This window comes from Oryctolagus cuniculus, chromosome 2 (genome assembly GCF_964237555.1).
Source record: "Oryctolagus cuniculus chromosome 2, mOryCun1.1, whole genome shotgun sequence".
In the NCBI taxonomy this organism is placed as follows: Eukaryota; Metazoa; Chordata; class Mammalia; order Lagomorpha; family Leporidae; genus Oryctolagus; species Oryctolagus cuniculus.
Window position 1 is genome coordinate 170,904,349 of NC_091433.1, and position 23,559 is coordinate 170,927,907.

The 23,559-nt window shown below is 40.9% G+C and overlaps 1 protein-coding gene across 2 annotated transcripts in view; it reads left to right on the top strand.

The window, feature by feature from the left end:
- MEMO1 (mediator of cell motility 1) overlaps positions 1-23,559 on the top strand; it is a 128,177-nt gene that overhangs the window by 73,425 nt on the left and 31,193 nt on the right. For both annotated transcript variants that reach the window (XM_051843036.2, XM_070069276.1), the window contains exons 5-6: positions 4,493-4,605; positions 8,739-8,850. In XM_051843036.2, coding sequence (XP_051698996.1) covers positions 4,493-4,605; positions 8,739-8,850 — 225 coding nt within the window. The remainder of the gene's footprint in view (positions 1-4,492; positions 4,606-8,738; positions 8,851-23,559) is intronic.

A 23,559-nucleotide genomic window follows, 5' to 3' on the forward strand; every position in this document is an offset into this window, starting at 1 on the left:
TTATGAAATTGTAAATAGAAAGGCAGTTTACATTTTGGGTACACAGACTATAATCACCATGGTAACTCCACAAATGTGAGTTCTCTGGAGTTGTTACATGGTAAGTACATTTCTTACTAAGAGTATGCCTAATGATTCCTCCCTCCCTATTTTTTCCATATTAAAAATTTCTTTTACATTTGTAGTGATAGTGCAGATATACTAATATTAAAAGTATATATATATTTTTTTTAAAGATTTATTTATTTATTTGAAAGTCAGAGTTACATAGAGAGAGGAAAGGCAGAGAGAGAGAGGTCTTCGATCTGCTGGTTCACTCCCCTAAATGGCCGCAAGGCCAGGGCTTGGCCAGGCCAAAGCCAGGAGCCAAGAGCTTCTTCTAGGTCTCTCACGTGGGTGCAGGTGCCCAAGGACTTGGGCTGTCTTTTCCTGTTTTCCCAAGCCATAGCAGAGAGTTGGACCGGTAGTAGAGCAGCCGGGACTTGAACCGGCGCCCATATGGATGCTGCCATTGCAGGTGGCATCCTTCCCCGCAGTGCCAACCCCCCCAAAAATACATATTTATTTAAAGACACAATATCTTGCAACTGAAGGGAGGGAATATTACTTGGTCCCTTATTCCTGTTACTCATTTCTTTCCAAAATATTCCCATGACCTTGATGTTTACAGATACAGCAGTCTGTCAAAAGAAGCTGCGTGAACTTTAATGTTCACTATAAGTTTTCTTTATTTTTTAAACATTTATTTATTCATTTGAAAAGCAGAGTTACAGAGAGAGGGAGAGACAGAGAGGTCTTCCATATACTAGTTCACTCCCTATGTGGCTTCAATGGCCAGTGCTGGGCCAGGCCAAAAATCTAGGAGCTTCATCCCAGTCTCCCACATGGGTGGCAGGTACCTAAATGCTGGGGCCATATTCTGTGGCTTCTCCCAGGCCTTTAGCAGGGAGCTGGACTGGAAGTGGAGTAGCCAGGACCTGAACAGGTGCCCATATGGTTGCTTGCATTGTAGGCAGCTGCATTACCTGCTATGCCACAATGCTGGCCCCTGTTAATTTTCTTTTGTTAGCACTTAGCTAATAAAGAGTCTGATATAGAGATTACAACTGGGTTCATATGCATTCTGTTTCCTTCTCTTTAGTGATAACTAGCAGTTTTTGTTTTGTTTTCAAGTACATTATTTTTAAGGATTTTTATACTGATTTGACCTAAACCATTTTTTTTCCCTCATCTTCTCAGTCAGATGTGGAACTTTACTATACTGAGTATGAATGAATTTTTACTGAACTAGAAAGAATCTGTTGGGTATACAATTAAATACTTCAGGGTTGATGGAGGGCCTTTCCTCTTAAGTCTTGGTTTGGTCTCCCACAAGGCAAGCCAGGAAAGTGGTCAGATACCAGAGGAGGCTGCTGGACTTGGAGCAGACCTTTGGGGTTTATTTCTGGAGCAGTGCTGGCTGTTTTTGGCTGCTGTTAGAAAATCATGTTAAGCTTTTGGATTCTGTCTGTGCATTGATTCTAGATTGATATCTTAAAAATCATTTCCTATTTTAACTAATTTTTAAATATTTATTTATTTGAAAGGCAGAGTGATGGGGATTGGGGGGTGGGTGGGAGAAGATATCTTCCATCTGCTAGTTCACTTCCCAAATGCCTACAATAGCGTGGACTAGGCCAGAGTGAAGCTAGGAGCCAGGAACTTTCTCCAAGTCACCTACACAAGTGGCAAGAACCCAAGTAGTTGGGCCGTCATCAGCTATCTCCCAGATTTATGAGCAGGCAGCTGGATTGGAAGCTTAGAGTAGCTAAGGACTTGAACTAGGCATTGTAATATGGTGTGCGGGTATCTCAAATGGTGGCTCATCCCTCTGCCACATAGAGCCCGCTCTTGTTCTAATTTTAGTATCCCTTTGTCTGTCTCATGGAAATACATTCCTCAAGGAGGGAGGGAGGGTAGTATCATTATATTTTTAGAATCATATCTGTGGCTGGCCTTGTGGTGCAACAGGTAAAGCTTCCACTTTGAATGCCAGCATCCAACGTGGGTTCTGATTTGTGTCTTGGCTGCTTGACTTCCAGTCCAGTTCCCTGTTAATGGGCTGAGAAAGCACTGGAAGATGACTTGGGTCCCTGCACCCATGTGGGAGACCTGGAATGAAGCTCCTTGTTCCTGGCTTCGACCTAACCCAGCGCTGGCCGTTTAGGCCACTTGGGGAGTGAACCAGCAGATGGAAGGCCTGTCTCTCCATTTCTTCCTCTTTCTGTCTCTCCCTCTCTGTAACTCTTTCAAATAAATAAATAAATTATTAATATACCAATATATACTATACATTAATGTAATTATTAATTCATTTTGTTAATTAAAAATATGAACTGCATGAAATCTGTTCTTTTTATTAATTAAAAATACACGTACAAATGGGAAAAATACGTTTCTCAATGAAAATACTTTTTATGATTGATTCTTTGTTCATATTATACCTGAGTTTAAGCAGGTCACCCACACATTCCTGAGTTAGCATTATATATGTCCCATATTAGACTTCAGTTTAAACAGTTGTTAGGATATTTAGGTGCTGTTAAGATAGGAGAACAGATAGGAATCTTTTTGTTTTGTTCATTTAGGAATCCATAGGTTGGACTGTTTTTGTTTTGGACATGATTGTTGAATTGATGACAAGAATTGAGGATTTGCAGCGCTAATAGTGTGTTGGTAGAATAGTGTGGAGAAAGAGAGTATGTTTCTGACCAGAAGTGGCCTGTGGGTGAGTGAAGTCTTTTTTTTTTTTTTTTTTTAAATTTATTTGACAGAGTTAGACAGTGAGAGAGAGAGAGAGACAGACAGACAAACAGACAGAGAGAGACAGAGAGAAAGGTCTTCTTTCCGTTGGTTCATTCCCCAAATGGCTGTGACGGCTGGAGCTCCGCCGATCCAAAGCCAGCAGCCAGGTCTTCTTCCTGGTCTCCCATGCTGGTGCAGGGACCCAAGCACTTGGGCCATCCTCCACTGCCTTCCCAGGCCACAGCAGAAAGCTGGACTGGAAGAGGAGCAACCAAGACTAGAACCAGTGCCCATATGGGATGCCGGTGCCACAGGCGGAGGATTAACCAAGTGAACCACAGTGCCGGCCCCAAGTGAAGTCTTAAATGTTTGCTGTGTGTGACTTCTTGAGGGAGTTTGGAGACTAAGTGGAGCATCAGCTGCAACTTTATTTCTCCTCTTTTCTTTCCCAAAATACAAAGTAACGTGTGGTAAAAGATTCATTAATTTTCTTAGCTGTAGTAAAAATAAGTACATTGCTAAAGTTCATATTCCATGCCCTGCAAATTTTTTGTATGCTGTAAGCTGTTTTGTTTGTGTATGGTACAGAAGTGTTGGTTCATATGAATCTTAGAGAACAGAGAAAGTGGGTAGTTGGAATTTAGGTTATGGGTTTGGTTTGGATGTTGGAAGTACAGTGAGAGGAAGTTGATGTCAAGATAAAGATTTAAGCTACAGTGTAGCTTCTTCTCTTTAGACTGCAGTGCAAGTAACATGTAATCAGATTTCTTTGTTTTTGGGACTGACTTCTACTTGAAAGGAAGTAGAGGAAGCTTATTACATAGATTTCTTCCCCTGTAAAATGCTGTTCTCTCTTCCACACACACAAAAAAGTGAAAACAGTTTTTTCAAGATGTGTCTTTGTAATGATATTTATATGGATTTTTAGAATTTTACGCTGTTACACATTTTGTTAAAGTTATGGTATATCCTAGAAGGTGATTCTAGAAGTTTAGCATTTTGAGATTTTAGCAGCTGAAATGGTTAAAATTCAGTTAATAAAATGCAGTTTTTGAAAACTTGTATCCTGGATGTTGTGAATACAGAGATGATTTTATGCATAGCAGGTTGGTGTACTGTAAATATTGTTAGCTGGTAGTCCTTGTTATTGAATATAGTTCTTTTAAAAGCCTTCTAACATAAAGAAAGGAGTAAGGAATTTAATTTATGGAAGAGCAAATCATTAGTTAGGTGTGTTAGTTTTCTGTGACTAACATGAGCAAATATCATGGACTGAGTGGCCTAAACAACAGAGCTCTTTTCCAGAGCTCTGGAAGGGAGAGGTCCAGGATCAAGGTGCTGGCAGAGCTGGCTTTTCCTGAGGCCTCTTTCCTTGGCTTGTGGATGACCGCCCTCTTGCTGTCTCCTCAGACATAATCATCCCTCTGTTCAGGCAGGCCACTCCCTGGTGTCTCTTCTTACAAGGACGCCTGTCAAATCGGATTAGGGTCCTACCCTGATGACCTCATTTTAACTTAATCCCTTCCTTAAAGACTATCTCCAAATCTGGTTTCAATCTGAGGTTCTTGGATTGGGACTCAATATATAAATTTTAGGGGAACGCAATTTAAATATTAGGTAATCAAATCAATTAAGAGGAAGAAGTAATTATTTAACAGTGTTTGTGTAGAAGTGCATTTGCTCTATTTTTGCTGTGTATCTCTCCCAGCCGGAGAATTTTCATCCTTGGACCTTCTCATCACGTGCCCCTCTCTCGATGTGCACTTTCCAGTGTGGATATATATAGGACGCCTCTGTATGACCTTCGTATTGACCAAAAGAGTAAGTATATAGAAGTCTTATGGGTTTTAAATAGCTAAAGTGCTTCTAACAGGAATTTTAAATTAATTTTAAAAACTTAAAAATATAAGTGATAGACAATATATCAATTTTTAAAAAAGAATTTGTTACAACTAATCTGTATAAAATCAAAAGAAAGATAGATAATCAATCTTCCATATTCCTAAAAGATGCCTAGTGTTTTCCTACTAGCTGCAGAACTTTGTCAGGTTCTACGTGTCCAGACTATAGTGGTTATTGTATTCAGGGATGTACCATGTAGTCTTTGTACCATGAGTCAAGAAATTAGATACCCATACCAACTTGATGAAAAATATGGGCATATTATAATGTCTCATATGTGAATCACTTTTCCCACTGTTGTCGCTCCCCCTCTTCGTGGAGGAACGACACTAAACCCTGCCTAGGCTTCATATCCGAGTCACGGCACCATTATGTCGCTCCCCCTCTTCGTGGAGGAACGACACAGGACCCTGCGCTGTTCTTTTGTCTGCTCTGCCCTCCCCGGGTTTTGCTGCTGGTTCTTCCCGGGTTGGCTACCATCCCTTCCACCTCCGTGGAAGGGCGGTTCCCCCTAGCCACTTTCCCCACTTCCGCGGGGAGCAGCACACCGCCAGCCGGCTCTCTCAGGGGCTGCACAGGTGTTCCTTCAGATAGATGTTCCCCTTAGATGTTCCTCGTGCATGTTGTCTCTCTCCTTCTTTATAGTCCTCTTCCGCCAATCCCAACTCTGCTACCCACACGCCGAGTATGCTGCTCTCCTCCAATCAGGAGTAGGTCCTACAGTTTATTGGTTGAACTGGAGGCAGCTGTGTAGAAGCTGTTTCTCCCTTCTCAGCGCCATATTGTGGGAGAGCAGATGCATAGAATAAGTCTTAATTCCAGTAACTTAGTCTAGTCCGAGTTGCTCCCCACAACTGTAAATAGATAGTGATGATAAGACATGTATTTCCTCTCAAGTGATTTTGTGGTGAAAAAATGGGACTATCGTTTTATAACTTATAAAAGATTAACTTCTACATGAATCTTTTTTTAAAAATATTTATTTACTTATTTGAAAGTCAGAGTTACACAGAGAGAAGAGAGGCAGAGAGAGAAAGAGAGGGAGAGATCTTCCGTCCAGTGGCTCACTCCCCAACGGGCTACAACAGCTGGAGCTGCGCCGATCCGAAGCGAGGAGCCAGGAGCCTCTTCTGGGTCTCCCACACGGGTGTAGGGGCCCAAGGACTTGGGCCATTTTATATTGCTTTCCCAGGCCATAGCAGAGAGCTGGATTGGAAGTGGAGTGGCTGGGTCTCGAACTGGCGCCCATATTGGATGCCAGTGCTTCAGGCTAGGATGTTAACCCGCTGCGCCACAGCGCCGGCCCCTACATGAATCTTCTGTTTTTTTTTTTTTTTTTTTTTTTTTTTTTTTTTTTTTTTTTTTTGACAGGCAGAGTGGACAGTGAGAGAGAGAGACAGAGAGAAAGGTCTTCCTTTGCCGTTGGTTCACCCTCCAATGGCAGCCGCGGCCGGCGCACTGCGGCTGGCGCACCACGCTGATCCGATGGCAGGAGCCAGGAGCTAGGTGCTTTTCCCGGTCTCCCATGCGAGTGCAGGGCCCAAGCACCTGGGCCATCCTCCACTGCACTCCCTGGCCACAGAAGAGGGCTGGCCTGGAAGAGGGGCAACCGGGACAGAATCTGGCGCCCCGACCGGGACTAGAACCCGGTGTGCCAGCGCCGCTAGGCGGAGGATTAGCCTAGTGAGCCGCGGCACTGGCCGAATCTTCTGTTATTTTTAACTACGTTAATTTGTTTGTTATTTTTTCCTGAGTGTTCCAGAAATCATAGTTTCTACATAACACATGTATAAATTAAAACCTTTCAAGTTTATACCAATATTTTTGGAGAAGTAAGAGAAAAATATGAAACAATACATCCTGAACAAAGATTTGCGTTCCTCAAAATAATTACCTTCATAAACTTGGTTTTATCTTTCCCTCTCATCAGATTATTACATTTGGGGTGCTTTTGTTTCAGGAAATTTTGCAGCACTTTCTTCTGTTAAATGAAAATAATTGATTTGTAAAAGAAATGATTAGCTCTTTTGTTTTAGACTTAAATTTTCATAATTTGAGGTTTTTTTTTTTTTTGGACAGGCAGAGTGGACAGTGAGAGAGAGAGAGACAGACAGAAAGGTCTTCCTTTGCCATTGGTTCACCCTCCAATGGGCTGGCGCTGTGGCCGGCGCACCGCGCTGATCCGAAGGCAGGAACCAGGTGCTTCTCCTGGTCTCCCATGGGGTGCAGGGCCCAAGCACTTGGGCCATCCTCCACTGCACTCCCTGGCCACAGCAGAGAGCTGGCCTGGAAGAGGGGCAACTGGGACAGAATCCGGGACTGGTCCCTGACCGGGACTGGAACCTGGTGTGCTGGCGCCACTAGGTGGAGGATTAGCCTATTGAGCCGCGGCGCCGGCCAATTTGAGGTTTTAAGTATCACAGAGTAGTAGGAATTTGTTATTGGAATGTATCTTTTTTTAAAGATTTATTTATTTATTTGAAATTCAGAGTTACACAGAGAGAAGGAGAGGCAGAGAGCGAGAGAGAGATCTTCCACCCTCTGGTTCACTCCCCAATTGGCCGCAACAGCGGGAACTGGGCCAATCCAAAGCTGGGAGCCAGGAGCTTCTTCCAGGTCTCCCATGCAGGTGCAGGGGCCCAAGCACTTGGGCCATTTTCTGCTGCTGTCCCAAACCATGGCAGAGAGCTAGAACAGAAGTGGAGCAGCTTGGTCTTGAACTGGTTCCCATATGGGTTGCCAGCAGTGCAGGCAGTGGCTTTACCCACTATGCCACAAGGTCGGCCCCTGGAATATATCTTATTAATGAAGCTTAGGCCCTTAGATGGTTTTAGGGGACACACATCACTTTTTTAAAAAAAATTTTTATTTATGTATTTGAAAATCAGAATTAGAGAAGACACACACATACACAGAGAGAGAGAGAGAGCGAGCGAGCGATCAATCGATCTTTCATCTACTAGTTCACTTCCCAAATGGCTGCAGTGGTTAGAGCTGGGTCAGGCTGAAGCCAGGAGCCAGGAGCTTCTTCTGGGTCTCCCATGTTTGTGCAGGGGCCCAAGAACTTGGGCGATCCTTTACTGATTTCCCGGGTGTAATAGCAGGGAGCTGGATTGGAAGTGAAACAGCCAGGACTTGAACTGGTGCCGATATGGGATGCCCACGTTGCTGACAGCAGCTTAACCCACAGTGCTGGACCCTCATACTTCACTTTCAAAACCTTATTGAAGCATTCAGAAAATTTTAGATTTTGCATAGCTTGCTAATGAAGAAATGGAGAATTTTAAACCAGGTGTAATTTTATGTAAAAAAAAAATCATTCTTCTCTTTTTTTCTTTCTTTGGTATGGTAAAATCTACTTAAGGATTTAGATATTAAATTGTTCTGTGATAAAATATTCTCATCATAGTCTCCTACCCCTCTCCCCCAAATGGTGAACTTCACCTTTTCTTTGCCCTGTAGTATCCAGTTTTACATATTCGTCAGAAGCGTCTGAATTACTAAGTATTTTAAGTTGGCATGGTACAATTTATGATATGATCTGTCACATGAACTTGATTTAGAGTTTTGAGGAAAATAACATTCTTAACAGGAATTTTCTGTTCTTGGTATGGCAGAAACTTGAGATGTGAAGTAGTAATGGCACACAATTTATTAAAAAATGAAACTTCAAAGCTACCTTATTCAATTTCATGAGTGGCCAGTGGCTTTTCCATATTTCACTAGGAGTTCTCATTAACTGTGTTCTTGCTAGTGGGCCCTGATTAAGGTCAAGGAAAAGCCTAGACCCAGGGGTGATTTTAAAATTATGAAAGAAAGAACTGATGAGAAATTTATTATTTCTTTATATAACTTAGGTATAGAATGATGAGTAAGTATTATTTTGCCTGGTAAATTATAAAATGAGGATTTTTTTGTTAATGAAAATGAAAGACAATGCTCTGCTTCTTTCTCTTGCTAACGCGTGCTATTTTGTGTTAACAGGGTAGAATTTGATAGGATAAGGATATATGTTAATGTCATTGTTTTAATGTATTCTGAAATCTCTTTAGTTTACGGAGAACTGTGGAAGACAGGAATGTTTGAACGCATGTCTCTACAAACAGATGAAGATGAACACAGTATTGAAATGCACTTGCCTTATACAGCTAAAGCCATGGAAAGGTATATTGATTGATGTAATAAATCTTAAACCAGGCAATTATTTTTTTGAAATTATTTTGACTAGGGTAAGATAATTATGAGAGTAAAGAGGTAAAATACATTTTGTTATCTGAAGTGAATAAAAATTTGAGATTAGAATGTCTTAATGTGGATTGAAATTGATTTTGAATAGTTTGCCTCTGAAGGCAGATTGACAGAGTTATTTTGTTACATGGAAATGTATATATAAAAAAAGTGTGTGTATCTTGGCTTTCTTGATCATTCATTGCTTTTCTCAGAGTAATGACTAAGTTCTTTTATGGTACAGTGTTATATTTAATCATAAAGTTTTAGATTTGGAAGTAACTTTAGAGACCATTTATTTCAGCCTTATATGAAGCACACAGATTTCTCTCATGACTGATTGTTATTTGGTACCTGCTAAAGGTCTTCCAGTGGGGATGCTCACTGGACTGTAAGCAGAGTGAAGATAGGGACACAGTATCTGTTTTGCTTTCCACTGTCTATAACAGTGTGTAACCCCAGGCCCAACAAGTGGTACTCATTAATTTACTTTGGTAAAAAAAAAAAAAAGTTTCTGGAGTTTTCTTCTTTTAGTGCAGCATTTGAATTAGAGATTCTTCTTTGTCAGTCACATTTCCTGATTTTTTTCAACCATTTCCTTCATATGGATTTGATATTCCACTTACTGTTTGACTAATTTGAAATATGGTATTATTATTTCTTTTAATTTTTTCACTGTATTCTGTCTCTGTTTCTTTTAAGATTTATTTATTTGGAAGTCAGAGTAACAGAGACAGAGGGAGAGATGGAGGGAGGGAGGGAGAGTGGGAGACAGAGAGAGAACTCCCAGTTGCTGATTTACTCCCTAAATTGCTGCAATGGCAAAGGCTTGGCCATGCTAAAGCTAGAACCCAGGAGCTTCTTCCTTGTCTCTCACATGAGTGGCAGGGGGCTAAATAGTTGCTTTACCCAGGTGCATTAGTAGGGAGGTGGATCAGAAGTGGAGCAGCTGGGACACAAATCAGTGCCCATATAGGATTCTGACATTACAGGTGGTAGCTTAACCCACTAGACCACAACACTGGCCCCTACCATATTCCCTTAGTAAAGTACTTGGTGCGTTGTAGGTTCTCTGTTGTATATGTTAATGAAGTCAAAGATTACCATGGAATTTTTAATGCTGTGGCTTATGTTATATCAGCCGATATACTTGTGACCTACTAAAACCCACTGCTTTTTTTTTTTTTTAAAGATTTATTTATTTATTTGAAAGGCAGAGTTACGGAGAGGCAGAGGCAGAGAGAGTGAGAGACAGACAGACAGACAGACAGGTATGTCTTCCATCCTCTCGTTTACTCTCCAAATGGCCTCAACAGCTGGAGCTGGGCTGATCTGAAGCCAGAAGTCAGGAGCTTCCTTGGGGTCCCCTATGCCAGTATAGCGGCCCAAGGACTTGGGCCATAGCAAAGAGCTGGATTGGAAGTGGAACATCCATATGGGATGCCAGCACTGCAGGCGCTGCTGTACCTGCTATGTCACAGCCTGGCTCCTGAAGAATTTTTTAAAAATCCATGTAATATTAAATTATAAGCCAATTATTTTAATTAAATTTCTTTTAACACATCCTAGGTTTTCATAAATTGTCAAAACATATATCATTTATTTCTTGGATTGCTTTTATCATAATTACATTCTTAAACCTCAAAAGATCATAGAAAATTTTTGTTTGCTGAAATATTTACATATTTTATCAAGAGAAAATATAATTTAGACTTAATAGACCTCAGTAGAATAAAACCAGTAAGCTGACAACAATATCCTTAACGATTTTAACAAAATAACATTCTTTTGGTTATTTTAAAAGCATGACATATATGCTGTAGAAACCTTAAGAAAGTGGAAACTTTAGCAAACAAAAATACTTTTCATAGTTCTCCCTCTTTTTTTTTTTTTTAAAGATTTATTTATTTTAAAGTCAGAGTTAACACAGAGAAGGAGAGAGAGAGAGAGGTATTCTAATTTTTTATTTATTTTTTTTATTTGACAGATAGACAGTGAGAGAGAGAGAGAGAGAGAAAGGTCCCCAAATAGCCGCCACGGTTGGCACTGCGCTGATCCAAAGCCAGGAGCCAGGTGCTTCTTCCTGGTCTCCCATACGGGTACAGGGGCCCAAGCACTTGGGCCATCCTCCACTGCCCTCCCAGGCCAGAGCAGAGAGCTGGACTGGAAGAGGAGCAGCCAGGACTAGAACCCGGCGCCCATATGGGATGCTGGCACTGCAGGCAGAGGATTAACCAGGTGAGCCACAGCGCCAGCCCCGAGAAAGGTATTCTATCCGCTTGTTCACTCCCCAGTTGGCTGCAGTGGCCAGAGCTGCGTTAATCTGAAGCCAGGAGCCAGGAGCTTCTTCTGGGTCTCCCATGCAGGTGCAGAGGCCCAAGGACTGGGCCATCCTCCACTGCTTTCCCAGGCATAGCAGAGAGCTGGATGGGAAGTGGAGCATCTGGTCCTCCAGCTGGTGCCCAGATGGGATGCGGCGCCCAGATGGGATGCAGGTGCTGCACCAGCTGCTCTCCTTAATTGTGTTAAATGAGTTATTGTCATGTTACACTGGGATCCCTAATACTCTTAAGTAGTACCTAGTACTTTTTCTTTGTAGCATTTGTTATTTATTATTTATTATTCTATGAGTTATTTATTATTGTTTAACAAATTATTTCAGAATTTAGTGGTTTAAAATTTTAACTGTTTCATTGCTTGCAATTTTGGAGTCAGGAATTAGCGGACAAGGGGAGCATTTTGCTCTGGCCCACAAGATGTTGACTAAGGTGGCTCAGATTTCAGGATGGCCTTATTTGTTATTATTAATAATCTTGTCTTGGGTCTTAGTGCTTTCATTTGAGATCCCTCATTTTTTCTCTAGGTAGACTTTTATTTATCAGCTGTGCCTTTTTATCTTCTTGTCCTCTTTTGCAGTGAATAACCTGGGTTCCTACTTCTTATTTTTTTTTTTGGCAGGCAGAGTGGACAGTGAGAGAGAGAGACAGAGAGAAAGGTCTTCCTTGGTTCACCCTCCAATGGCCGCTGTGTCCAGCACGCTGCAGCCGGCACACCGCGCTGATCCGATGGCAGGAGCCAGGTACTTATCCTGGTCTCCCATGGGGTGCAGGGCCCAAGTACTTGGGCCATCCTCCACTGCACTCCCTGGCCACAGCAGAGAGCTGGCCTGGAAGAGGGGCAACCGGGACAGAATCCGGCGCCCCAACCGGGACTAGAACCCGGTGTGCTGGCGCCGCAAAGCGGAGGATTAGCCTAGTGAGCCGTGGTACCAGCACCTACTTCTTATTCTTTTAAAAAATTTAATTCATCTGAGAGGCAGACAGAAATCTCCCATCTACTAGTTTGCTCCCCAAATGCTTCCAACAGCTGAAGCGGGGCTGGGCCAAAGCCAGGAGTGGGAACTCAAACCCAGGTCTCCTATCTGGTTGGGAGGAAGCCTGTACCTTGAACTGTCCCTTCTGTCTCCCAGGGTCTGCATCAACAGAAAGCTGGAGTTAGGAGTTGGAGCAGGGTGTTGTACCAAGGTACTATGAAATGGGCCATGTGTGTCTTAACCTGGCATGCTTAGACTTCTTCACATAGGCACACAGGGTACTAAGAGAGGAAGAAATAGTTTCTAATCCTAAAACCACACAGCACTATTTGCACTGAATTCTCTTTTTCATAGTTCTTAATATCATCATGTCAGCCAAGACTTAGGAAAGGAGAAATAGATTACCCCTTTTTCTGGGAGGAGTAACATAAATTTACAGGAATAAGAGAAATTGTTGATACCATCTGTGTAATATATATCCATCCCTTCCAGCTGCCCCAAAATCTCATCCGGTTATGACCCCAACTCAGAGTCCATTATCATATGATCTGCATCAAGTTAGGGTCTGAATGAGGCTCCTTGGGTGTGCGATTTTGAGACAGGGATAGTTAATCACAGTAGATAGTCCCATTGGAGAGGGAAAGAATGGGAAGCATGGCGTTCTGTGAACTAAAGCAATTCTGTGCTCTAACCAAGGACCAGAGAGTGTTCCTTGATTATGGATTTCTTCTGTCTTCTGGTAGTTGTTTTGTAATTTGTTGTTTTTCCTGTATTTTACTAGATCCTTTGGACTGTTGACTCCACTCTTTGAGTCAGTCTGACTTTTCCCTAAGAAATGGACCTTAGGGCTGTTGTGGCATAGCAGGTTGAGCCACTGCCCATAGGGCACATGTTTAATTCCCAGCTGCTCCACTTCCCATCCAGTTCCCTGCTAATGTGTCTGGAAAAGCATAGGAAGAAGACTCAAGTGTTTGGGCCCCTGCCACCTATGTGGGAGACCGGATGAAGCTCTTGGCTTCCGCCTGGCCCAGCCTTGTTATTGCGGCCATGTGGGGAATCAATCAGTAGATGGAAGATTCTCTCTCTCTCCCTCTCTCACTATGATTCTGCCTTTCAAATAAAACTAAAACTAATAATAATAGTAATAATAATAAGAAGAAGAAGAATGGCTTTGTTAGCTCTTGAATAGGGGTCACAGTCTGCTTCATATATTTGCCAATTTCAAAGCTTAGAAGCCTCTGATTTGAAATGTTTCTTTTGCTTCATAGTAGTTGAACTCCTTTAAATACTTTGTACATTTTCCATTTATAAGTTTCTAAATATGTTCCCTTAGACCAGTCACATCTACACTTGTTTCTGAGACAAGTCTCTGTCTACTTTAGACACTAAGTAAGGTCCTGTAAAAGTTTCTTTTATTTTTAATTTTCATTCTTAACTGATAAAAATTAAACTCATTTGTGGAGTACCGTGCCCTGTTTTGATACATATATACATTGTGTGATGCTCACATCAAGGTAAACATACTTATTTCTCCAAACATTTATAATTTCTTTAGAGAGAAAATATTCAACATCCTGTCATATTTTATATATATATGTATGTGTGTATATATATATAGATATAGATGGGAATATCATTGTAGTCATCCAATGTAGTATAGCTATGTGCTGTGGAATATCTGAACTTCTATCAGATATCTGGTTACAAGTTAGTACCCTGTGAGTTTCTTGGAAATCCTTTTGCCAACCTGACAAGGTATGCAAACACTGCTCTGAGTGTTTCTGAAGTCTTAACAAAGGATCTTAGAGATACGTTCTTTATTTGTTGATTGTGTGGCTACTTTTTCACGGGCAGTGCTCTGGATTTGACCCTCTTGCTATTTTCTTTGATTTAGTTTTTTTGTTGTTGTTTGAAGAGAGGAGAAATAGTTACTTTCCAACTAAGTAATTCCTGGTTAGAAATATTTTTTTAAAATTTTGCTTGCAAATATCTATCAGTTAAGAATAAAAAAAAACTTGCTTGCAAATTCCTTCTTTAGCTACTGTTTTTCTTGTATCTTCTCATACTTAGCTATAAAGAAGCCATTAACACTGTGGAAATTCTGCCTCTGTCTCTGCTTAGGCTGGTTCACAGGCTTGTTAGCTGCACCTTTAATCTCAGTGCTTCACGGACAGTTTTGCTAGTTGTTCTGCCACTGTGCAGTTTGAATCACCTTTTCTTCCCTCCTTCTTTAGCAATTTCTTTACTGCTCTTCCCGTATTTTCCAGTTTCATTCTTGCCCTTTCAACTTCTGCCAGCCTCTGTGTCCTAAAAGCCAGTTTAACAGTTTTGGGTTTCTATTATAGCAGCACCCCATTTCCAGTGCTCTTGTTCTGTCTCAGTCATCTATTGCAGCATAACAAATTACCTTCATATGCCTAATTTTTTGCTTATGATTTTGTGGGTTGGAAATTTGATGAAGGGTCAGTGGAGGCAGCTTGTCTGTAGGTAGTCTTATTCTCAAGGTTCCAAGATACCCGATACCCTTTCTTTTTGGAACTGTGGTACTGGTAGTCTGCTGTGGCACCTCAGTTCTGAATTTGCTTCTCATCTATCTCCACTTGTCACTCACCCTTCAAGACCTGTCTTCACGTGGTGTTCCCTCACCAATAAATAGAGTATGTGGCAGTTGAGAGTACAAATGAACAAAAATAGAAACTTGTAGGCCTTTTGATATTTAAATCCACAAGTGGCCTAGCATCACTTAGGCTGCATTTTGCTGGTCAAAGCAAGTCCCAAGGCTAATTTCAAGGGGCAAGAAAAATAGATTCTGCTTCTGATGGGATTAAAGAAGTTGTAGTGACTTTAGATGAAGGTAGTTGCAGGTGAGGTAAGCCGACTGAATTAGATACAGGAGTTAGTTAAAAGTTAACATCGTAGGATTCTGTATAGATTCCGTACACATAGAAGGTGTGGGGAATTAAAATGAATTAAAGAAAATGCCATCTTTGAGACCTCATAGTATTACCATTATCAGAGATGGTAAAGCCAGAAATGGGCATAAGGTTAAGAGAGAATGTAGGCTATGGAAATGGTAACTTGTTTTTAACAAATATTGGAATTGTTCTGTAGTTCTGACAACAAACTTGGGGTAATTTATAGCATTGTTTTGCTTTATGATAGCTTTAAATGATTGTGTTTGCAAAATAAAGCTTACTGTGGTGTTCTAGTACCTGAAATATGTTTTCTTTAGGAAACCTTCCTTACTAATATTTCTGCTTGGATGGAAAGTCAGAAAGTTGTAGATTTTAAAAGAGATTTACTTATTTATTTTTGAAAGGCGGAGTTAGAGAAGGAGAGAGAGAGAGAGGGAAGGAGAGAGAGAGAGAAAGAGAGAGAGAGAGAGAATTTTCCGTCTGCTGGTTTGCTCCCTAAATGGCTGCAAAAACTGGAGCTGGGCCAGACCAAAGCCAGGAGCCAGGATCTTATTTCAGGTCTCTACGTGGGTATGAGGGCTCAGGAACTTGGATCATCTTCCGCTGCTTTACCTCTTGATTAGCAGAGGGCTGCTTTGGAAGTGGAGCAGCTGGGACTCGACCAGTGCCCAAATGGGATGCTGGTGCTTCAGGCCATTGCCTTAACCTGCTGTGCTAAAATGCCAGCCCCAGGAAGATATAATTTGAGATTAATTTTGAGAATCTCATTAGATTCATGTAATTGATCAAACTGAGGATTTATGAAGACTTAAATGTTAACTTTGGTTAAGTCATTAACAGCTAGCTAGTTCCCTCCCCAGTTCTTTGGTTCTGTATCATATTCTGGATCTTTTTAGTTCTTTTTTTTCCTTTTTACAGTGAATCATTATTCTGTATCCTCTCTATATGCATGCTTTTTTTAATCTGAAGGTTAATTTAATCAAGAGCAAAAGTAAGAGAGGGGCCATTGCTGTTGTAAAGCAGGTTAAAACCCCAGCCTGCAGTACCGGCATCCTGTATGGGCACCGCTTCTTGTCCTGTCTGCTCCACTTCTGATCCAGCTGTCTGCTATGGCCTGGGAAAGCATCAGAGGATGGCTCAAGTACTTGGGCCCATGTACCCATGTGCGAGATCCTGGAGGAAGCTTCTGGCTCCTGGCCTAGGATTAGCTCAGCTCCAGCCGTTGTGGCCATTTGGGGAGTGAACCAGCGGATGGAAGATCTCTCTGTCTCTAACCCTCTTTGTAACTCTGTCTTTCAAATAAGTAAAATAAATCCTTAAAAAAAAAAGATAAGTGAAATGCTTCCTTATAAGGCTCCCCAAAACTCTGCAGTTTTTTCTTCTATATCACTTTACCTTTTAGTCTTGCATCAAGAGCCTTGTGGACCACCCTCACATTTGTTGACTTTCTAGAATAGAATTGGGAAACCTTTTTTTCTGCCAAGGGCCATTTGGATATTTATAACAATTCATGGGCCGTACAAAATTATCAACTCAAGAAATAACCTGTTATGGACTTACTGAATTTTGAGTCTTGCCTGCATTTGCAGTGGTAGGGCCTGACCAAAATAAATGACCCCTACCCCTAGTCTAGAGGATTGCAGCTGTTGTACTGTTGTAAGGGTGGGCTACATGGAAAGTACACAGTGTTTCTGTCCAGGGAGACCTGTTTTAAGAGTCAAAATTCAGGTGTCTTTTTTTTTTTTTTTTTTTTTTTTTAACTGGTGGGTGACTATGAAGGTATTCTGCCTATGTAGCCAGCCATAGCTACCAAAATTCTAGATTGTCAGAAGGAAAGTGTTTGCCCCCAAACAACCACATTGTTTATAAAGTCTCAGCAGCTGATAGAGCAGGATTCAGTGTTCCATGTGGGTTAAATAGCCTTATCAAAATAGACAGTATTCTAAAAGCCAAGTTCCAATTGCAAACAACTCTTCTAAAGATTGCACCATTGGGCCTACTATGTTAACTTTCCTATGAAATCCCACTTTCTCTCCCATTTTTGGGTCACCATATTGCCATTCCAACTGTTTGTTTTTTGACTCTTTTAAATGCCTTCCTAACCCTTATTATAGCTGATATTTTAAGATTTCTTTCCTTTCCGATGGTGGCCTCAATGTAGGTTTTTTTTTTTTTTTTTTTTTTTTTTTTTTTTTTTTTTTAATATTTCTTTATTTCAAAGGCAGAGCAAGAGACAGGTATTTTCTGTCCAGTGATTCACTCCCTATATGGCCACCACAGCTAGGACTGGGCCAGACCAAAGTCAGGGGCCAAGAACTCGTTCTGGGTTTCCCACTGGGGTGGCAGGAACTCCAGCGCTTGAGCCATCTGCTGCCTTCCTAGGTGCATTAGCAGGAAGTAGGATTCGAAGCAGAGCACCTGGGACTTGAACGGGCACTCTGATGTGGGATGCCAGCACCACCGTGCTGCTGCAGACCTTTAAATATTAGAAATGGTCAGAGAAAAGTAGGATCTGCTCCTGTATAGTCATTAAGAAAATGTAGTGACCGGGCTCTGCATGTAAACACAGGCCTCAGTGTCTCTAGTTGTTTACAGTTTAATGATAGTTAAAACAGCAGTGCCATGTTCAAGTGCTATGTTCTTATTGTTAACTTTTATACTAATTTAAAACACAATTTTTTTTGTCATTTGAGGTTTTAGAGCAAACATTTTTTTTCTCTTTTTTTTCTATATGTTGATTCCCTTTGAGTATTAGACACCAGCAAGAGGGAATTTTCATAATTATAGAACACTGTAGGGGGCATGGGAGCACAGGAAAAATGAGCAAGAATTCTTTGTTCATGGTAATAGAACAATATTAGTTTCCATGACCATGAAAGAGACAGACAAGAAGTAGCAAAACACATTTGAAAAGATTAAAACACATTTTATTTTTGTCAGAGTTTAGACTTTTTTGGTTTTTATGCTTTGTAAATTCCCCACTCCCACCAACCTCCCAACCTCCCCTCCCCCCACCTTTTTTTCCTTGTGGTTGTTTTCGAATTAAGTGGGAGAGGGAAAATAAATCACAGTAGTGCTGCTTGTCTAGCAACCTTGGTATCTTAAGGATAATTTCCCTCTCGACTGTCTTGCTGTAGATCTGTCTTATGATTTTTTTAATTCTCCTCAGATCTTAAGAAGCTCAGGATTGCTTCTAGAAAAGAATCTTTGGGAAATTGCAAGAATCTGTATAGGAATGAAAATTTTCATATTCGTTAATGTTCAGGGGAAAATAAGCAGATAATTATTTCTATAGAGTATTTCATCTGATTTAAAATGTCATCAATTTTAAAGTTATTTGTATACCACTAGTTAATTTAAGAACTACTCCATTTTACTGTAGTGGGTTAAGCCACCACCTGCAGTGGGCAGTGATTTGAGTCCCAGCTGCTCCACCTCTGGCCCAGCTCCCTGCTAATGTGCCTGGGAAAGCAGTGGAGGACAGCCCAAATGTTTGGGTCCCTGCTACCCATGTGGGAGACTTGGAAGAAGCTCCGGTCTCCTGGCTTCAGCGTGATCTAGCCCCAGCCATTTGGGAGTGTACAAGCAGATGTAAGGTTTCTTTCTGTCTCTTCCTCTCTCTCTAACTCAGCCTTTCAAATAAATAAAAAATAAATCTTTAAAGCAAAACAGCTACTTCCAATTAAATTAATGTTTTCATATCACTTCTGGAATATTTATTCTTGTGTTAAAATTCACATTTATATAGTATAATTAAAAGTTTTGAGTTTAAAATTTTTATACTCTGCCAGTAGTTGATAATGCAGTAGGTTTGTTTGTTTTATGAGAATGTTCCACTGTCTGGGATTCCAACTCTTTGTTGTCTATCACACATCTAGGATACATAAAATTTCTACGATTAACACTATTGGACAGAAAAAGAAGAGGTAGAATGTTCTTGTACATTACTAAATGGCTTACAAGGGCCTTGTGAGATCAGTCTTACTAATTCTATTTTTATAGAGATTGAGGACTGAGAGAGTAATCTGCTACAAGTAGCATAGCTTGTAAGTGGCGAAGATGGTGTCCCCCTTTTTAAGTGGCTTTATTGAAGCATGACTTACACACTACAACACTGACCCCTGTTAAGAGTTCAGCTAAATGATTCTCTAGTATATTTGTGAAGTGTTGCAACTGCTGTCACAGTTTAGTTTTAGAACATTTTCATTACCCCAGAAAGAAACCTGATATCCGTTTGAGGTCAGCCCTCAACCAGCCTTTACCTCAGGCAACCACTGATTTGCTTTTTGTTCCTAGATGTGCATTTTCTAGAAATGTTCTGTAAATGGAGTCATACAAAATGTCTTTTGCATGTATCCTTTTTCAGTTAGTATATATTTACTGATATTTGTCCATGTTGTGGCATCTATCAGTAGTTTATTTCTTTTTTTCTACCAAAAAATTCATTGTATCATATAGTATATAATTGAATCACTTTAAGTCTGTGACTTATGAATAATTTCACAGACATTCTTCTGTTAATGTTTTTGTTTACGTGTTTTCACTTCTCTTGAATGGGTACTTAGGAGTGGAATTGCTAGATCATATGATAAGTTTTATACTTCAGCTCTTTCAGAAGCTACCAAACTGTTTTCCAATGTGACTACATCATTTTATATTCCAAGAACAGTGCATGATGGTTCCAGTTTCTCTGTATCCTGGCCATTACCTGTTCTTGTCAATGTTTTTGATTATAGCCATTCCAATAATCGTATACTGTAATCTCATTGTACTGTTAATTTGCATTTCTCAATGACTGATTGTGAGCAAAATTTCATGTATTTTAGTTATTTGTGTATCTTCTTTTGTGAAACATCTAGGCAAATGTTTTACCCCATTTTTATTTTAATAACTTGTCATATTGATTTGTAAGAAAATATATATTGTGTATGTAGGTTCATTATTTAGGCAGATGATCTATTTGCAAAGATCTATTTGTTTTGTATGTCTTCTCATTTTCTTAATGAACAGAAAAGGTTTTTAATTTTCATAAATTTATTTGTCATTTCTTTTCACTCATGGATTCTGCTTTTGGTATAATATTTGAGAAATCTTGCCTAATGCAGCATCACAAAGATTTTCTCTACTGTATTCTTCTGGAACATGAATCAGCAAATGATAGCTTGTGGACCTCATCTGGGCCAACTTGGTAGCCACACTCATACTTGCATGTTGTCTATGCTTGCTCTCTCTCTCCAGTTAGTTTTGAATGATTGTTTGCAGAGACTGTATTGAATGGAGAAGCTAAAATGCTTACTTTTATAGACCCTTTCAAATGGTGTTTGCTGACCTTCTTTCTTGAAGTGTTAACAGTTTTAGATCCTACAGTTCTAGGATCCAGTTTGAGTTAATTTTCGCTTGTGATATGAGGCAAAGGTTTCCATTCTTCATCATCATCATCATCTTTTTTTTGTTGTTTACATACGGGGTTTCATTTGGCCCAGTATCATTTACTGAAAAGACTGTCCTGTATGTAATGAGTCATTTTCTTCTTACTGCCTTCCATATTTTTCTTCTTGTTTGCGATCATCAGCTGTTTTATTAGTTTATCTAGGTATGGTTCTCTTTGTGATTTTACTGCTTTGGGTTTGTTGAATTTCTTGGAACTGTAGATTGTTTTTCATGAGATATTTGAGCAATTATTTCTAATTCTTTTTGTTTTTAAAAAATTTATTTTATTTGAAAGGTGGAGTTATATCCAGAGAGAGAGAGACTGATCTTCCACATGCTGCTTTGCTCCCCAAAAGGCTGCAACAGCCAGGGCTGGGCTGGACCAAACCAGAGCCAGAAGCTTCTTCCGGGTCTCCCATGTGGGTGTAGGGACCCAAGCACTTGGACTGTGTTCTGCTACTTTCCCAGGCACATTATCAGGGAGCTGGATTGGAAGTGGAGCATCCTGGAATTGAAGCCAGTGTTTCAGGCAGTAGCTTATCCTGTTACACAACAGCTGGGGCTCCTGTTTCTTCTATTTTTACTGTCCCCTTTCTGAGACTTCTATTGCAGTCATACTAGTATGCTCAGTGTTGGCTACAATTCTCTGATTCTGTGTTTTTCAATATTTTTCTGTTCTTCTGATTGGATAATTTAATTTTGCAGATTTTTATCAGATTTGTGCTTTAGACCATCTAGTGAGTTTTTTATTTTAGTTATAGCACTTTTCAACTCTAAAATTATCACTTGATTATTTTTAATGGCCATCACCTGCTACCTCCCAGGGTACACATTAGCAGAAAGTTGGAGCCAGAACTCATACCCAGGCACCCTGATTGAGATTTGGGTTTCCCAAGTGGTAGCTTTACAACTGTGCTTCTACATCTGCCCCTCTTATTTTTATGTTTTGAACTCAGCTTTCAAGGGTTCACACTATTGTTACATAGGTTAGTGCTTAGCTAACGACTTCTTTTTTTTTTATTTTTTTATTTTTATTTTTTTTTATTTTAAAAGTCAGAGTACACAGAGAGAGAGAGGTCTTCCCTCCGGTGGTTCACTCCCCAATTGGCTGCAATGGCCAGAGCTGCACTGATCCGAAATGAGGAGCAAGGAGCTTCCTCCGGGTCTCCCACATGGGTGCAGGGCCCAGGGACTTGGGCCATCTTCTGCTGCTTTCCCAGGCCATAGCAGAGAGCTGGATTGGAAGTGGAGCAGCTGGGTCTTGAACCGGTGTCCATATGGGTTGCTGGCACTTCATGCCAGGGTGTTAACCTGCTGCGCCACAGCGCTGGCCCAAACTAATGACTTCTTGAAGGCTATACCTCAACCCTTTGAGCCAGTAAGGCATTCACCCTCTGTTGGGGGTTCTGTATGCTTCAGGAGCACATTCAAAATTCAGTCCATTTTCATGTTCACCTCTTTTACTTTCCATTGGATTGTTTTAGGTGCCCCTGTGTATACACATGGGTTTTCTCAGCCAAGCTTATGTGGAGAGCTTGCTCTCTATCAGGTTTCCAGTGTCTACTCTCAGCCCCCCAAATAGCTGGCATTTTGCCGAGTTTAGGTCTCTCTTGCAGATGTGTGTGGCTTTGTATTCAGCCAGAGTTGTGTGGAAGGCATAGGACCTTGCCTCAGTATCTGTCAGAATTATCAAGGCCCTATGTGGCTCTCCTGTTTGCAGAATCTGACTGTTAAATTTCTATCTAGTCCTCAGGTTTGCCACCTCAGCTGGCACAGCAATCACAGGCTAAGAGGGCTGCAGGCTTTTTTGTTTCCCATTGAGTATGAACTTTTTTCTCTGCTTGGCATCAGAGTAGTCCCCTTTGACCTTGAAACTGCTGGTTTTCACAGCCAACCTCACCGTGATGGAACTTCCTTGTCAATGGAATTGGGGTTGTGGGGGATGGGTGCAGTTCCTGGCAGGATATGAGATTTCTATGGCTCTTATCAAGAAGTTTTGTTGGCTGGCACTGCGGCTCACTTGGCTAATCCTCCGCCTGTGGTGCAGGTACCCTGGGTTCTAGTCCCGGTTGGGGCGCCGGATTCTGTCCCTGTTGCCCCTCTTCCAATCCAGCTCTCTGCTGTGGCCTGGGAGTAAGTACAGTGGAGGATGGCCCAAGTGCTGGGGCCCTGCACCCACATGGGAGACCAGGAGGAAGCACCTGGCTCCTGGCTTCCGTTCGCCGGCTGTAGCGGCCATTTGGGAGGGTGAACCAACAGAGAAGGAAGACCCCCCCCCCCACGCCTGTCCAAAAAAAAAAAAAAAAAAAAAAAAAAAAGAAGTTTTGCTATTTTTCATTAAAAATCTCATCTTAAAAGTGGTTTGTTGTTGTTTTTTTTTTGTTGTTTGTTTGTTTTTTTTTTTTTTTTGCCTTTGGTTGGTTTCCAGACTATAGAAATGGTTGTTTTGGATGGTTTTATCCAATTTCGCAAATTTTTTTTGAGGATAAGATTTTTTTTTTTTTTTGAAATGTCATCCGTGCAGCTCTAACAAATACTGTGGCTTTGGCTTTTAATTCTTTCTTTTTAAAGTCTTATTTATTTATTTATTTATTTAAGGTGGAGTGGAAAAAGGGAGAGATAACTTCTAACTGTTGGTTTACTCCCTGAATACCTGTGACAGACAGGGCTGGGCCAGGTTGAAGTTAGGAACTGGGAACTCTCTCTGGGTTTACTACATGATTTACAGGAACTCAAGTACTTGAGCCATTGCCTGCTGCCTCCGGCTCCAGGAAGCTGGATCAGAAGTGGAGGCATTGTGATATGGGATGTAGGTGCCCCAGGCAGCCACTTAACTGTTGTGCCACAGCACCTGCCCTGGGGTTGAGATTTTGTACTCCCTCAGTGGAAGTCCAAATAGAGAACTTGGATTTTAAACCCTAGGATTAGTATTTTTCACAGTCCAGTGCTCTTTACTCTAATCCATACTTCCTTGTAGGGATAGTTAAC